At 62.1% G+C, this 13,886-nt stretch overlaps 3 protein-coding genes across 15 annotated transcripts; 1 reads left to right on the top strand and 2 right to left on the bottom strand.

Moving 5' to 3' along the window:
- Positions 1-42: 42 nt before the first annotated feature.
- Stpg3 (sperm-tail PG-rich repeat containing 3) lies at positions 43-2,628 on the bottom strand. Of its 3 annotated transcripts, XR_016535017.1 has the most exons (8): positions 2,495-2,628; positions 2,196-2,410; positions 1,963-2,097; positions 1,800-1,888; positions 1,321-1,597; positions 1,126-1,211; positions 792-863; positions 43-673 (listed from the first exon to the last, which is right to left on the bottom strand). XR_016535017.1 is itself a non-coding variant. In XM_090331006.1 (7 exons), exons 1-7 carry the CDS (start codon positions 2,599-2,601, stop codon positions 843-845), a joined length of 930 nt encoding a protein of 309 aa, XP_090187132.1. In that variant the 5' UTR covers positions 2,602-2,628; the 3' UTR covers positions 43-842. The 3 variants fall into 3 exon arrangements, 2 of the variants coding, with proteins under 2 accessions (XP_090187132.1, XP_090187131.1); XM_090331006.1 differs by having other exon boundaries at positions 43-863; XM_090331005.1 differs by lacking the exons at positions 43-673; positions 792-863 and having other exon boundaries at positions 994-1,211.
- Positions 2,591-9,706, top strand: Cimip2a (ciliary microtubule inner protein 2A). 11 transcript variants are annotated; one of them, XM_090331011.1, is made up of 9 exons: positions 2,591-2,899; positions 3,240-3,393; positions 5,784-5,913; positions 7,613-7,800; positions 7,886-8,148; positions 8,236-8,362; positions 8,658-8,752; positions 8,988-9,105; positions 9,510-9,706. In XM_090331011.1, the coding sequence occupies exons 3-9, from the start codon at positions 5,858-5,860 to the stop codon at positions 9,596-9,598; spliced, it is 936 nt and encodes a 311-aa protein (XP_090187137.1). In that variant the 5' UTR covers positions 2,591-2,899; positions 3,240-3,393; positions 5,784-5,857; the 3' UTR covers positions 9,599-9,706. The 11 variants fall into 11 exon arrangements, with proteins under 11 accessions (XP_090187137.1, XP_090187134.1, XP_090187133.1 ...); XM_090331008.1 differs by having other exon boundaries at positions 2,591-2,950; positions 3,244-3,393; XM_090331007.1 differs by having other exon boundaries at positions 2,591-2,950.
- Tubb4b (tubulin beta 4B class IVb) lies at positions 9,591-11,921 on the bottom strand. The gene is made up of 4 exons (XM_090331019.1): positions 11,795-11,921; positions 11,370-11,478; positions 11,174-11,284; positions 9,591-10,781 (listed from the first exon to the last, which is right to left on the bottom strand). Exons 1-4 carry the CDS (start codon positions 11,849-11,851, stop codon positions 9,721-9,723), a joined length of 1,338 nt encoding a protein of 445 aa, XP_090187145.1. The 5' UTR covers positions 11,852-11,921; the 3' UTR covers positions 9,591-9,720.
- Positions 11,922-13,886: the final 1,965 nt, after the last annotated feature.

Genomic DNA, 13,886 nt, shown 5'->3' with positions numbered 1-13,886 from the left:
GCGCCCCTGCTTCCCCGGGCCTGCGCCTGCCCGGCCCGCCCGCCGGCTCCGCGCCGGCGTCCCCTCGGCGCGCCCCGGCCCCCGATCCCCGAGTCCCTTCCTTTGCTGCCGGCGCCTCCTGCGCCTCCGCCCTGGCTACTCCGGAGGCTGAGGTCCGAGGATCCGGGGTCCAAGCCAGCCCGGGCACAGAGGACCGGAGACCCCATCTGCACGGAACGTAGAGGACAGGACGGGGGCTGTGGCTCCGGAGGGGCGCTCGGGACAGCGCGCAGGCCACCCGCCGAGAAGCGGCCCTGGGCCGCCTTCTCCAGGACCTGCAGGCCGCCCGGCGCGAGGCGCAGTGGCCCCCGGGGCCCGGCCTTGGGCTCTGCCGGTGAAGCCAGCGCCGGCGGGGGCAGCGGCTGCAGCCTCTGCAGGCTGGGCTGTGCGCCCGGCGCGGGGGCGAGGCCGCTGGGGAAGGGGGACTGACATTGCTGGCTGAGATGAGTCGGCAGGTGGTCAGGTCCGTGCCGGCCTCCGTGTCAGCTGACGGGCCAGGCCTGGAAATGCCTTTGGCTGTGGTTCTCAGGTACCGCTGGTAAAACCGGGCTGGAGCCTCAAGACCCCGGGCCTCTTCCTAAGGAGAAGCCTACCTCCATGTCCGTGTAGGGAGCCCCCAGGTCCTTCGAACCTCCTGTCCCGGAGCAAGAAGCTCAGGGTCAGCGCTCGGGTGCCACCCCATCCACACTGGAGGAGAGAGCATACAGGGAGGGGACGGGGAATCCTGGAGTCCAGAGACGCGCAGGCCACACCTTGAGGACAGCTCTCTGGTGAGAGGTGGGCAGTCAGGCGCACCACGGAGCTCAGAAGAACCAACTGCGTCTCTATATAGCAAGGGGGTGGGCAGATGGGGGCTCTGAGTTGGGCTCTACTTGTCCACAGTCCACAGACGGGTCCACGGGCTGGGAGGGTAAGTCAGGGGTGCCCAGAGGGCTGGAAGGCCAGACTGGGGGGGGTGTTTCCAAGCTCCAGAGGAAGGCCCGGGAGAGCCCCAGGGAAAAGCCAGCATGCCAGGTGTCCCTGCCCCGGCCAGCGGGCCTAGAGTGTGCAGAAGGGGCCTGTGTCGTGGCGCTTGGGCCGGCGCACCCCCTGGATGATGACCCCGGGGGCCGAGGGGAAGCGCAAGTTGTAGCAGTCTTCCACATAGTAGGTCCCAGGGCCGGGAGTTCGTGCTGCAGGGAGGATGGGGAGCAAGGGCTAGGACCCCGTCCAGGTGTGCCCCAGCACCCCACCACCCTACCCGCGCAGGCCAGCCTGCCCGCCGCCCCCAGAGCGCCTCACAGGAGTGGATCCAGGAGGCATTCCAGGGGGAGCGGCTCATGGAGTAGGCTGGGGAGCGCCAGCTCTGCAGGCGGTACCCAGGAAGGACGTCGTAGGTGTTGGGGCTGGGGCGCTTCTCCCCAGGGGGCTGCGGAGGGTCCTGGAGTGGGGGGTGGACACGGGCATGCCTGGCCCGGGTCCAGCCAGGATGGGACTGGCCCTCAGATGCCCTGGAGGCAGAGGATCCAAAGCTGAAGGCCGGCCGTGTGGTTGGCGCGTACTGGGCGGGTGATGGCCACTGAGGAAGCAGGAAGGAGAGGTCGCGTGACCCTGCTCCCCAGCGCTGGCACCCCCACCCTAGGTCACCAGGCCCCGGCTCTCCCTCCCTGGTCCTCCAGACCTGGCCACCTACCCCTGGCCGATGGCTCCCCTGGTTCAACAGCCCCGTCCCTCGTCCCTCTGTCTGGCCCCCACAGGACCGGTGGGCGCAGGGCCCCTACCTTTTGCTCTCTATTGAAGTCAGCCTTCTGAGTGAAAGGGCTTTCACTCTGGAACCACAAGGTCTGCCAGGCCCTGCGGCCACCGCCCTCTGTCAAGTGGGGAGGGTGTCAGGGAGAGTTCCCCCCCTCAGGGGGCAGGCCAGGCCCGGGAAGAGACACACACCTCGGCTGGGGTACTTGAGGCCGAAGGTGTAGTGGGGGTGCGGGGAGGACTCGCGCACGGAAGCGTCCGGAACCTCGTACTTGGTGGGGCCGGGAACGTCCACATCGGTCAAGATGGGGGGCCGCTGCTCCAGCACTGGCGCGGGGAGGCAAGTGTGGGACCTGGGCTCCTCCTGCAGGCTGTTCCCCACCCTGCCTTCCCCAGAGGGGCCGGGGCCCAGGACCCCCACTCACACAGCTCCCTCAGGGTCCCAGCACAGCACGCCTCGGGGGGACACACTTGAAGCTTGGGCAGGGTCCGGGTGCAGATGGGCTTGCACTCCTGGGAGGGGCACACCAGCAGCCTGGGTTGGGCCGGGGCCCTCGGGGCCCTCTTGGTCTTCAGAAGCCACATCCCAGGTTCGTCCTGGTCCTCTTCCCTGTTCCTCCACAGCACCACAGCCTCAGGCCTGGAAGAGGCAGAAGCCAAGGCTCACCCAGCCCCCTGGCCACTGTGCCCCCCACGGTCTGCCCACCCGCCCCTCTGGAGTTACTCCGAGGGATGAGGGCTGGTCTGCCTCAGGGGGCCATGGTTCCAGTGTCGCCCTTCATTGATGTAAAAATTAGCCAGAAATTTCACAGTCTTCTGGTCAAAATCCATCCTAACTTCTGTTCTCTTTCTCAGAGGTACGAGGGGCTCTATGACCTCACTGCCTTCTCAGCCCCACACCCTCTGTTGCTGGGAGCTCCCTAGGGAAGGACCATTGTCCAGCCCAGAAGGGGCTGGCCCCTCCCCCACCTGCTGGGTGGCCACTGTGGCCAGCTTGGCAAAGAGGACCCATAACTGGTCCAGGAACTCCTGACCCAGCTTCCCGTGCGCCCTTGCCAGCCTTCCTTTTCCTAACCCTCCCCTTCTCCTCACTGTGGGTCCTGCTGGGGGCTGAACTGCACTGGAGCAGGTTTGAGGGAAGGTGGCAGGACCCCCGTGAGCCTGTGCCAACTCCTCTAGGGTACGCAGGTGTGCAGGGAGAGGCAGGGTGGGGAGGGGGGCCGAGGAGGAGAGCTGCCCAGCTCAGGCCTGGTTTCTGCCTGGACTGGGCATGAGACCCTGTCCTCTACCTGGGACATGGAGTCCAGGAGGTCACGATGCCTTGCAGATGGACTGAACTGTCTAGCTGAGGCACATGGAAATAATGTGGGCGAGGATGCAGACACACTGGGCACTGAGATCCTTGCAGAGAGACCTCCAGTACAGGCTGGGCTAGTAACCCAGCCCTGAACTTAGCCCCATACTCCCAGGCAGGATCTGGTCAGGAATACCTCATCTACAGAGCCTTCACCGCGACAGACCTTCCTCTCTGGGTCCCTCCTACCCAGCCCAGGCTGGCATAGTGAGACCCTCTGGATGGGTGGACCGGTGATGGACATGTGAGAAAACGCACATCTAATCTGGGTGAGTGGTTCACAAGGCGACCTCCCCCCACCCTTGTGTAATGTTCTCTGAGATCTGGTTGACAGTGGAAACTTGACTGGTATGAAAGGCTTTGTTGCCATGTAGGTTAGCTCTGTCTGTAATAAACACTGCTGTGGTGAATGACAACCACACATGCCTCTCTGGCTCTGCATCAGAGAACTCCTTGAGAGTAGACTCCAGAGGGTGGAATCCTGTCTTGTTAGGACTTGATCTGTAGTAACAAACTGTGCTCCAATCATCCCAGCATTGCACATTAGTAATTGCTGTTCAAGTGCTGTGTGTGTGTGTGTGTGTGTCCTGTTAGAGTGCGTGCTCCCTGAGCTTTTTGTGTTCAAGGCTGGTACATTATCACCTAAGCTACATCTAACTTCCACCTTTTGGGTGGTTAGTCTCACAGGCTTTCCGACTCCAGACTGGTTTCAAACTGCAATCCTCAGACCTCAGCTTCTTGAGTAGCTAGGATAACAATGTGACCCCTGCTATTTTTTTGGGGTGGGGTCATGGGGCTTGAGCTCAGCCGCAGTGCTGTTGCTGACTCCTCAGCTGAAGGTTACCGCCCTACCCCCCTGGGCCTGGGCGCCATCCCTGGTCCACCTTACTCTGGAGCCAAGCCCACTTCCCATTTTCTAGAGGTCTCAGGTTCCTTTGTGCCCTGGCTGGCTTTAACCTTGATCCTCAGACTTCAGCCTCCTGAGTAGCTAGGATGACAGGCGTGAGCCACTGCACCCAGCTAGCACTTTTTTTTTTTTTTTTTAAAGAAAAGATTCTTGGCCAGGCGCTTGGCCTAGTGGTAGAGGGCTTGCCTAGCATGCACAAAGACCGGAGTTCTTCGATTCCTCGGTACCACATACATAGCAAAAAGCCGAAGTGGTGCTGAGGCTCAAGTGGTAGAGCTCTAGCCTTCAGCAAAAGAAGCTCAGGAACAGTGCCTAGGCCCTGAGTTCCAGCCCAAGACTGGGGAAAAAAAGTTAGCATTTTCATTGTAATGTTGGGTGGTTCACTTTTCATATTTGGTTTTATGATAATGTTATATGTTGATATCATATCTATTTATAACAGTTTTTCCAGTTTGTAGTTTGCAGACCTTACACCTTGGTATCAGAGTGTGTGTGTGTGTGTGTGTTGGCTTAGGCACTGTCCTGGAGGGGTTTTTATTTGCCTAAGACTAGTGCTCACATCCAGTCACTGGTGGCTGACGCCTATAATCATAACTACTCAGGAGGCTAAGATCTGAGGATCACGGTTCAAAGCCAGTCCAGGCACTAAAGACAGTGAGACTCTTACCTCCAATTAGCCACTAGAAAACTGGAAGTGGCGCTGTGGCTCCAGGGGTAGGACAATAGCTTTGAGCTGAAGAGCTCAGGAACAGTGCCCAGGCCCAGAGTTCAAGCCCCATGGCACAGAAAAATAAATAAATAAGTAAATAAAAAGATCTCAGAGACCGCACTCAGGCCCTGACAAGCCCCACAACTAACAAAAGAAAAGTCTGAAACTTTCCTGCTCCAGCTGGCTTCCAAGCTGCTGTCCTCAGATCTCAGCATCCTGAGCAGCTAAGATTACAGGTTTGAGCCACTGGTGTCAGCATCAGAATTGGTTTTTGTTTGTTTGTTTTGGTTGTGGGGCCTGAACTTGGCCCCACTTCCTGCTTTCTAGTGGTTAATTGGAGATGAGTCTCAGGTCAGGCTGGAGGTTTGGCCTAGTGGTAGAGTGCTTGCCTAACATGCACAAAGACCCGGGGGTCCGATTCCTCAGTACCACATACATAGAAAAAAATGCCAGAAGTGGTACTGTCGCTCAAATGGTGCTGTGGCTCAAATGGTAGAGCTGTAGCCTTGAGAAAACCCAACGACAAAGCTCAGGCCCTCAGTGGCAAAAAAAAAAAAAAAAAGTCTCAGGTCCTTTTATGTCAAGCTGGCTTTGAACTGTGATCCTCAGATCTCAGCCTCCTTAGTAGCTAGGATTACAGGCGTGAGCCACCACACCTTGTGGTTAAAAAGCTCTTCCTGCACCAAAAAGCAAAATTAGGATTTAATATAGGAAACAACAACAGGCTCTTGTTGGAGAATCCACTCAGCTCTCCAGCCAAGACCCACCCTCCAGACTCAGCCCTGAAGAAGAGGGTGCTACCTTGGTGGGGGAGAAGGCGGAACTCTCTCAACCTGGGGTGGGGTCCTGACCTCCAAGGACAGTGCCCCTGCCTCAGTCTTTCTTTGGAGCTCTGGAATTGAGGCTTCCTTTGAGGCCCACCTACCTTTCCAAGACACCTTTCTAGCTCGGCCCCCGTTCCTAGCCCGGTGGCCCACCTGTGGGATGGGAGCACTTGCAGACAGGGACAGGGCTGGCCCACACTGCTGGTTCCCCGTTCACAGAGGTTTCCAGGTGACAGGACTCCTCCAGGCAGGACACAGAAGAGGCTGAGTCAGCCAGGCCGGAGTCGTGACAAATGACAGCTACTCAGAAACACAACCTCTTCACACCAGAACCTCACTATATTCCCGGGTAAGGCCACAACCTGAAAGGAGGCTGGGGCAGGAATGCAGGGTAGACAGCAGGAGTGTACTGTAACCTGGACTGGAAGGCTGAGGCCCAGGCTAAAGGCCTGCAGCAAAAGTCCCACCACTCAGCGCAGCTGGGATTCGGGCCCTGGGACTGGAGAACTCTATGACAGGAAAGTTCTGAGCTGAAGGCTGCAGAAGAGGCTCCAGCTTCACCCCTCCCTGCTGGACTCTAACTGGCACAGATGCCCAGAACCTCATCACAAGCCACACAGCTGATAGAGACTGGCTGCCTGCGTGCCTGGCACCCTCCACACAGGATAATTTAAGCTGCCTCATGAAGAAGCCTCCTCCAGTTAAAACATTAACTGAAAAACCAAACCCAGTACCTGGAGAGTGGGGGGATTATGACCCAGTGGTAGTGTTTGCCCGCCACGTCAGAGGTCCGAGGTCCTGAGTTTGATAAATGAGTAAAAAGGTAAAAATGAAAACTGTTCTACAGGATGTAAATATGTGGGTGCCTAAGTGAAGCAATGGGCACATGGAGTGGGGGATGGCTTCCCACACCCTCACCCTCACCTCCCGTAATGTCACTTCTGGACAAGGGGACATAGCTGACACACAGATACTCTCAGCCTCACTCAGTTTTTATTGTTGCTGTTGTTTTGTTTTTTGTGGGTCAAGGGGCTTGAATTTGGCCTGGGTGCTGTCCCTGAGCTCTTCAGCTCAAGGCTCCCACCCTACCCCTGGAGCCACAGCACCACTTCCTATTTTCTAGAGAGTAATTGGAGATGAGTCTCACTGTCTGCAGTGTCCAGGCTGGCTTGAACCGTGTGTGTGCCAGTTCCTGGGCTTACACACTGCCTGTGCTCCCTGAGCTGTTTCCCTCAAAGTTGGCCCTGTACCACGTTTGACATTTTGGTAGTTAAATGGACATAATTGCCTTATGGCCTTTCCTACCCTGGTTGGCTTCCAACCGTGGTCCTCAGATCTTGGCCTCCTGAATAGGCAGGGTTACAGGAGTGTGCAACCAGCACTGTTTTACTTACTTAGCATGTTTGCGGCCCTTGGTTCGATTCACAGCACCGCACACAGCAATCTGACCAGGCATGCTAGTGCACATCTGTAGTCTAACCAGTTTGGGAGCCGGGGCAGAATGGCCCCTGAGAAGAAAATTAAACAGTCCCTCCTGGATGCAGGCCTCAGCAGCACTGCACCCTCCCTGCCCACACCCGCTCTGCTTCCTGTGCAGCCTTCCAAGCCGAGCCCTCCTCCCCCTTCTACCCACTCTTAGATCCCGGCTTTCTGGGTAGCAGAAATCCAAGCCACACCCATCCCATACCTGCTGCAACTGCTTTCCTGTTTTGCCAGCCCTGCGCCCGCCCCTCTCTCCACACATGTGCTCTTGCTTCCAGGGGCAGCGCACAGCTCTCCATTTGCCTTGTCATTGGAGTGAGGGGTAAAGGAGGGCTGGGTGGTGGGTGGTGGGTGGAGTATCTGATGGCGGTAAGGATGGTAGCACTCGCCTCTAGGCCTGGCCTAGTCCTAGCATTTGCCACCTTGAGCCCCAGAGCCTGGAAGGCAGGTGCTCTACTTCCCCCAGGTCACAGGTGAGCAGAGGTGGAGTGTTAGACAGGCAGGGCTGGCACCTTGCTGGCAGACCTTGCCCAGCCTGGGGGCTGTCCTTGCCCCTCTCTCCACAGCTATGCCGGCTTCTACCCTCAACTGCGATACCAGGTGGGAAACACCTATGGCCGCACCACAGCACAGCTGCTCACAGACCCCACTGTGCACAAGAGCCCCTGCTCCGTGCTGTCCCCCATGTCCAAGCCCAAGTTCATCGAGGACTTCAGCAAGCCCAAGGCCCCCTGGATCCCCTGCCGGTACTCTGGTAAAGGCCAGCCTCCTCCCGGCTCTGCCCACTCCTGGCCACGCCCTTCTCTTCACAAGGCTCACTGAGTGCCCTGTCTGAATAGGTCAGAAGCCCCACAGGAACACGGAGGCCCTGGGCCAGCTCCCAGTCCCGGAGGCGGAAGCCCAGGGACAACCAGCGGTAGAGGACGTAACCAAACAGGCTCCGATGCCTGCAGACTTCATGCCGTACCCTCCCTACCCACCCTGCCCACCGGGCAGGAAGGGAGACTCTGGAGACTTGGGACACCCAGGCCTGAGGCTGGCCTATGGGGAAGAGGCCTGGAAGAGTCCCATCCCCGTCCATGAGAGCCCCGGCCGGTACCAGGTAACAGGGCATGCACTGGCTGGCACTGGGCTTCACCTTGCCCGGACCCAGGGGTCGCCGGGTGGGTGACCTGCTCCTTCATTCCAGCTGTACCATGGAGGAAAAGAGGAGTGTCCACCCTCACCCTCCCAGCAGGAGACACTGGATGTGGGAAGGTTCCAGCGGTTGCCCCAGCTGGAACACTCCAACCTCATCCAGCGAAAGGCCATCTCAGGTGAGTGCTTGTAGACAAGCTGTTCCCCGAGGTTCAGGGATGGTGGTGAGAATGGAGGGCCAAGAGCTGACAGCAGCACCGCCTTCTGAGGAAAGGCTCCTAAATCTCTCCTCCCTCACCGCCTGTGGAGCCCGGCTTCCCTCAGGAGGTGATCCCCTATTCTCATTTGGCCCCAGAAGGCAGTGACCAGTTAGGGAAGCAAGAGCTTGGCAGGCTGCCTCGACGGGAAACAAGTAGGTATGCCCAGGGGGGACGTCAAGGGGGCGGGGTGCTCCTGACTCCAGCCCGCCCCCAGGGTATGCTGGCTTCGTCCCCCGGTTCGCCTGGGTGATGGGGACAAATTACCGCGATGGAGTCACACAGGCTATGGACGAGTTTGATAAGAACCAGGTAGGAAAGCACCTTTCCCAGTCTGCTCCCTGGTCCACACGGCCAATCTCCCCCTCCCTCAAGGGAGCCACGAGGCCAGCCTCTTATCTCAAGGAAAGCACTCTGCAGGGCTCAGAGCGTGCCCACAGGCCTGGGTCCCCTGCTCTACTTTGCTGTGGGGTGACGTCCACTCTCCAGTCCACTTTGCTTGGGGTTCCCCGAGGGGAGGGTGGCCTGTCACGTGTCCTCTCGCCAGTTCCTCTTCAGGAATCCAGTGTGCGGGCTGGGTGAGAGGCTACCCAAGAGCCACTGGCCCAACACCACCATCTACAGGAGCCAGGGCCTCATCCCCTTCTACATGGGCTTCATCCCCTGTGAGTGCCACCCTGGGGAGAGCAGGGGGGCAGCCCTGCCAGGGGCCCCAGGCAGCCATAAGCCCTAGAGAGGCCTTTAGGATAGGCCTTTAGGGTAGGGCTGTCTCCACCCTGCCCTTCAAGTGGGGGGTGGAGGGGGAAGAAGGGGACAAGAGAGCAGGTGGCTCTTCCAGCTGCCTATCTCTTGGCCCCCTGGCTCCACAAGTCCAGGTGTGCTCTCCGGGTACAGATGACCTAGACAGGCTAAAGACCCCCAGGCCAGCGGGGTGCTCTGCCCTTCCAAACCTCCCAGGCCTGTGGGGTGCTCTGCCCTCCCAAACCTCACGGTGCCCAGGCTCGGGGGTTTCCTTTGGCGGCCCTGGGATCATGGCAGGACAGCACAGCTCACATCTTGTTTCCTGCAGCCATGCAGGACAACTATGCACTGACATTTGGCAACAGCACACGGAAGGCCTATCAAAAGGAACTGGAGCGACAAAGCCACGCACTATGAAAATGCTTTAATGGTGTCTGTACAACACATGATGTCAAGACAGAACAGCAAGAGTACAGTGGACAGGCTAGCAGACAGGCTGTGAATGAATAAAGAGTTCACACTGCTCCCACGCGTTAGCTCTAAGCCACCTCCTCCTCTGCCTCCTCCTCAAACTCGCCCTCCTCCTCAGCCGTGGCGTCCTGGTACTGCTGGTACTCAGACACCAGGTCGTTCATGTTGCTCTCCGCCTCTGTGAACTCCATCTCGTCCATGCCCTCGCCGGTGTACCAGTGCAGGAAGGCCTTGCGCCGGAACATGGCTGTGAACTGCTCCGAGATGCGCTTGAACAGCTCCTGGATGGCGGTGCTGTTGCCGATAAAGGTGGCAGACATTTTTAGCCCTCGAGGTGGAATGTCACAGACAGCTGTCTTCACGTTGTTGGGGATCCACTCAACAAAGTAGCTGCTGTTCTTGTTCTGCACGTTGAGCATCTGTTCGTCCACCTCCTTCATGGACATGCGGCCCCTGAACACGGCGGCCACCGTCAGGTAGCGGCCGTGGCGGGGGTCGCAGGCAGCCATCATGTTCTTGGCATCAAACATCTGCTGGGTGAGCTCGGGCACCGTCAGGGCCCGGTACTGCTGGCTGCCCCGGCTGGTCAGGGGCGCAAAACCAGGCATGAAGAAGTGCAGGCGGGGGAAGGGCACCATGTTCACAGCCAGCTTCCGCAGGTCAGCGTTGAGCTGGCCAGGGAATCGCAGGCAAGTGGTGACCCCACTCATGGTGGCAGACACCAAGTGGTTCAGGTCGCCGTAGGTGGGTGTGGTCAGCTTTAGGGTTCGGAAGCAAATGTCATAGAGGGCTTCATTATCAATGCAATAGGTCTCATCTGTGTTCTCCACCAGCTGGTGGACGGAGAGGGTGGCGTTGTAGGGCTCCACCACCGTGTCCGACACCTTGGGGGAGGGCACCACACTGAAGGTGTTCATGATACGGTCTGGGTACTCCTCCCGGATCTTGCTGATGAGGAGGGTACCCATGCCAGACCCAGTCCCCCCGCCCAGGGAGTGGGTCAGCTGGAAACCCTGGAGGCAATCACAGCTCTCTGCCTCCTTCCTCACAACATCCAGCACTGAGTCAACCAGCTCCGCGCCTTCCGTGTAGTGCCCCTTGGCCCAGTTGTTCCCGGCACCGCTCTGGCCTAGGAGAGAGGGGATCTATCTGGTCACAGGCAACACGGGCCACACGTTCCCAGGGAGACCCCCAGAGCAGAGCTAAAAGCAGCCCCAGAGTGAGTCCAGAGCAACCCGCCTACCACAAGGTAAAGCAGCAGCGACCAGAGCTAGGACAAGCCCTCCCCCACCGCAGCCTTCCAATTTCCAAGGCCAGCAGGCCACCTCCGGCCTGCACTGCCAAGAGATTACATCTATCCGCTCTCAGCCCGTGGGGAGACAGCTGAGCCTCTCACTTAAAGCCTCTTTCGACCGGGAGCGCGTCCGCGGGCTCAGGGGGTTTTGTGGGCGGCAGTGACCTTGGGCAGCCCCTTGACCTTTGAGCCTGGGGAGTGGCCGGCCCCGCCCAGCCAGCACCTACCGAAAACGAAGTTGTCGGGCCTGAAGATCTGTCCGAAGGGCCCCGAGCGCACCGAGTCCATGGTGCCCGGCTCCAGATCCACCAGCACGGCGCGGGGAACGTACTTGCCCCCTACGGAGGACGGGGAAGAGTCGGCAAAGGGGGCGGCCGGCAGCGGGGGCCGGCGCGGGGCGCGGGAGGGGCCGGCCGGGCTTACCGGTGGCCTCGTTGTAGTACACGTTGATGCGCTCCAGCTGAAGGTCGCTGTCCCCGTGGTACGTGCCGGTGGGGTCGATGCCATGCTCGTCGCTGATCACCTCCCAGAACTGCGGGGCGCGAGCTGAGTCAGCGCGGCCGGTGCGCCCGGCGCCCCGCCCCGGATGGGCGCGGCGGAGCCCGCCCGCCGTCCGTCCCTCCCTCCCCCGGCCTCCCCGCCGCTCGAGTCCCGGCACCGGGCTCCCACGACCCCGCACCCGCCCGCGGCCCAGCCAGGCTGCGAGCCGGCGCTCGCGTCGCAGTGCGGGGAGCCGGAGCGCCGGCGCCCGGCCAACGCCGCCATCTTCCCCGGCCGCCCGCCTTCCCCGTCCCGCCGGCCCAACCGCCCCGCCGCGGGGCCGAGCTCGCGGCGCCCCCGACGCCCACCTTGGCACCAATCTGGTTTCCGCACTGCCCGGCCTGCAGGTGCACGATCTCCCTCATGGCGTCGGCGGAGCAGGCTGCAGAAGAGACGGGGGCAGAGGAGCAGGCGCGTAGAGTGCTACAACCGACGCTCCGCCGGCGCTTATATACCGCCCTGGCCCGCCTCCGCCGGCCCCGGATTGGGCTGCCGGCGCGACGCCGCCTCTGATTGGCCGGACCCCCATCAATCGAGCCCTCCGGGGCCCGCCTTCCAGCCCCACACACTTGTCATTGGCCAGACCGGGCCCCAGCTCCCCCTATCACGATCCCCGCCCCTGGCGCCGCGGCTCTCAGCCCATTGGATCTTTCAAATGATTGATTTGCCCTCCCATTGGCTGCCTCCCTGGAGACGCCGCCTGGCCGGTGCTATTGGCCGCGCGGATCTGGCGTCCTGGTAACCGCCGCAGCGCGGCGGGACGCGCGAGGGCGGGCGGGGCGGGGGCCGCGGAGGGGGGCGGAGGGGGCGGTGAGAGCCGGGTTCCGGCTCGTCTACCCCGGCCGAGCTGGTTTTCCGGGGCGGCGTCGGGGCGCCAGGGCCTGACGGGCGGTGCGGCACCGACCGGGCCCCGGGCCCCGCAGGTCCTCCGGGCCTGGGTGCGGCGCGCGCTGCGAGCCCTCCACAAACAGCCTTGGTGGCGGCGCCGAGGCCGCCCGGGGTCCGCCCGGGGTCCGCCCGCGGCCCGGGGGACTCGAGGCCGCCCCGCCCCGCGGCCCCCGTGTTGTGGAAACGCGCTGGCTGGGCGCCCGTCGCCTAGGAGCCGCGGCCCCGGGAGCGGGACGCCGCCTGGAGACGGCGGGGCCGGGAGGGGCCCGCGCGGCTGAGCGGGGAGACGCTCCGCGGAGGCCGGGCTGGCGGCGTGAGCCTCGGCCTCCCCGCTCGGCCTGGCCCCCCCCCCCCCCGCCTGCCCCGCTCGGCCTGCCCCCCCCCCCCCGCCTGCCCCGCTCGGCCTGCCCCCCCCCCCCGCCTGCCCCGCTCGGCCTGCCCCCCCCCGCCTGCCCCGCTCGGCCTGCCCCCCCCCCCCCCGCCTGCCTCGCTCGGCCGGCCCCGCCCCCCGCCTGCCTTCCTGCCCTCCTTCCCCCGCAGGGCCCCGGCGGTCTCCGCGGAGTCCCGAGGTGGCCCCAGGCCGCTGCGCACTACCTGCAGCCCCGAGCTCCGGGCCCGGCACGGTCCCGGGCCGTCTGGAGGCCCGAACCCGGCTCCGCCTGTGGCTCGTTCTGTGGAACCCGGGGTTCGCGCGCGCTAGGCACAGAAAGCCCTGCCGGGCCTGCGGGGCCCGGGGTCCTGGCCTGCGCAGGGACGGCTCCACAGTGCAGGCTGCGCCGTCCCGAGGGAAGAGCGGCCACCAAAGGCTCCGAAGGTGGCCAGGTCCCCCGGGCGCCCCGAAAGAGCCCCAGGCCTGCCGGGCCGGGAAGGAGAGCGCTCGGGCCCCCCTCTGCCAGGCCCGGCGTCCCGCCGAGGGCTCCTCCTCCCCTGGATGGGGACTGGCTCCGAAGGCCTCAGCCAGGCTCCGGGACCGCGCCCTTCCCGGAGCCGCACAGCCCAGCGTGGAAGCCTGGGGGCCGCTGCACACAGGGCCGCGCTCTCATCAGGGCCACCGCCCGCCGTCCTCAGCCCTCTCGTTCGTCTTAGTTGATGACTGATCGTGGAGTGGGGCCTGGCGGGTCCCTACTTTTGAGTGTCTAAGGTCAGACCTCGAAATGAAGCGAGCCGGCACGCACCGCCTTGGGCCGGAGTCCTCCCGGCCCGGCTGCGGGTCTCTCTGTTTTGCTAGTCCCACCCTGTATTTCAGGAATCCGGTTCGCTGCCGGCAAAAGCCCCCCAGGCGACAGGCGCCTAACCTGGAAACAGGTGAAGACCTCTTCCTGTGGCTTAGCGAGGTTCCCAGGCAGCCCTGCGCCCCCCAGTGCCTCCCTAACCACCGCCACCACCACCCTGTCCAAGTAGTACCTGCCTCAGTCTCTCCGCCCCGCCTCCGCCATGCCTGCCCGTCCTGCGTATCTGGCCTGTTGAGCTCCCTTTCTGCTCTTGGTTTTCTAGTGCCCTCAGGCCTCAGTT

This window comes from Megascapheus bottae, chromosome 3 (assembly GCF_031878675.1).
Source record: "Megascapheus bottae isolate mThoBot1 chromosome 3, mThoBot2.hap1, whole genome shotgun sequence".
Classification (NCBI taxonomy): Eukaryota; Metazoa; Chordata; class Mammalia; order Rodentia; family Geomyidae; genus Megascapheus; species Megascapheus bottae.
Note: the sequence above shows the minus strand (reverse complement) of the source record. Positions and strands in the feature narration are given on the sequence as shown.

Excerpts from the sequence above, each read along its gene's own strand:
- Stpg3 (XM_090331005.1), bottom strand. The coding sequence starts at position 2,601 with ATGGATTTTGACCAGAAGACTGTGAAATTTCTGGCTAATTTTTACATC. Across the intron at positions 1,889-1,962 it reads CCTCAAGTACCCCAGCCGAG|AGGGCGGTGGCCGCAGGGCC; the intron begins GTGTGTGTCTCT and ends CCCACTTGACAG. Across the intron at positions 1,212-1,320 it reads TGCCTCCTGGATCCACTCCT|CACGAACTCCCGGCCCTGGG; the intron begins GTGAGGCGCTCT and ends TCCTCCCTGCAG.
- Cimip2a (XM_090331011.1), top strand. The coding sequence starts at position 5,858 with ATGACAGCTACTCAGAAACACAACCTCTTCACACCAGAACCTCACTAT. Across the intron at positions 5,914-7,612 it reads GAACCTCACTATATTCCCGG|CTATGCCGGCTTCTACCCTC; the intron begins GTAAGGCCACAA and ends CTCTCTCCACAG. Across the intron at positions 7,801-7,885 it reads GATCCCCTGCCGGTACTCTG|GTCAGAAGCCCCACAGGAAC; the intron begins GTAAAGGCCAGC and ends CTGTCTGAATAG.
- Tubb4b (XM_090331019.1), bottom strand. The coding sequence starts at position 11,851 with ATGAGGGAGATCGTGCACCTGCAGGCCGGGCAGTGCGGAAACCAGATT. Across the intron at positions 11,479-11,794 it reads GAAACCAGATTGGTGCCAAG|TTCTGGGAGGTGATCAGCGA; the intron begins GTGGGCGTCGGG and ends CGCGCCCCGCAG. Across the intron at positions 10,782-11,173 it reads GCCCGACAACTTCGTTTTCG|GCCAGAGCGGTGCCGGGAAC; the intron begins GTAGGTGCTGGC and ends CCTCTCTCCTAG.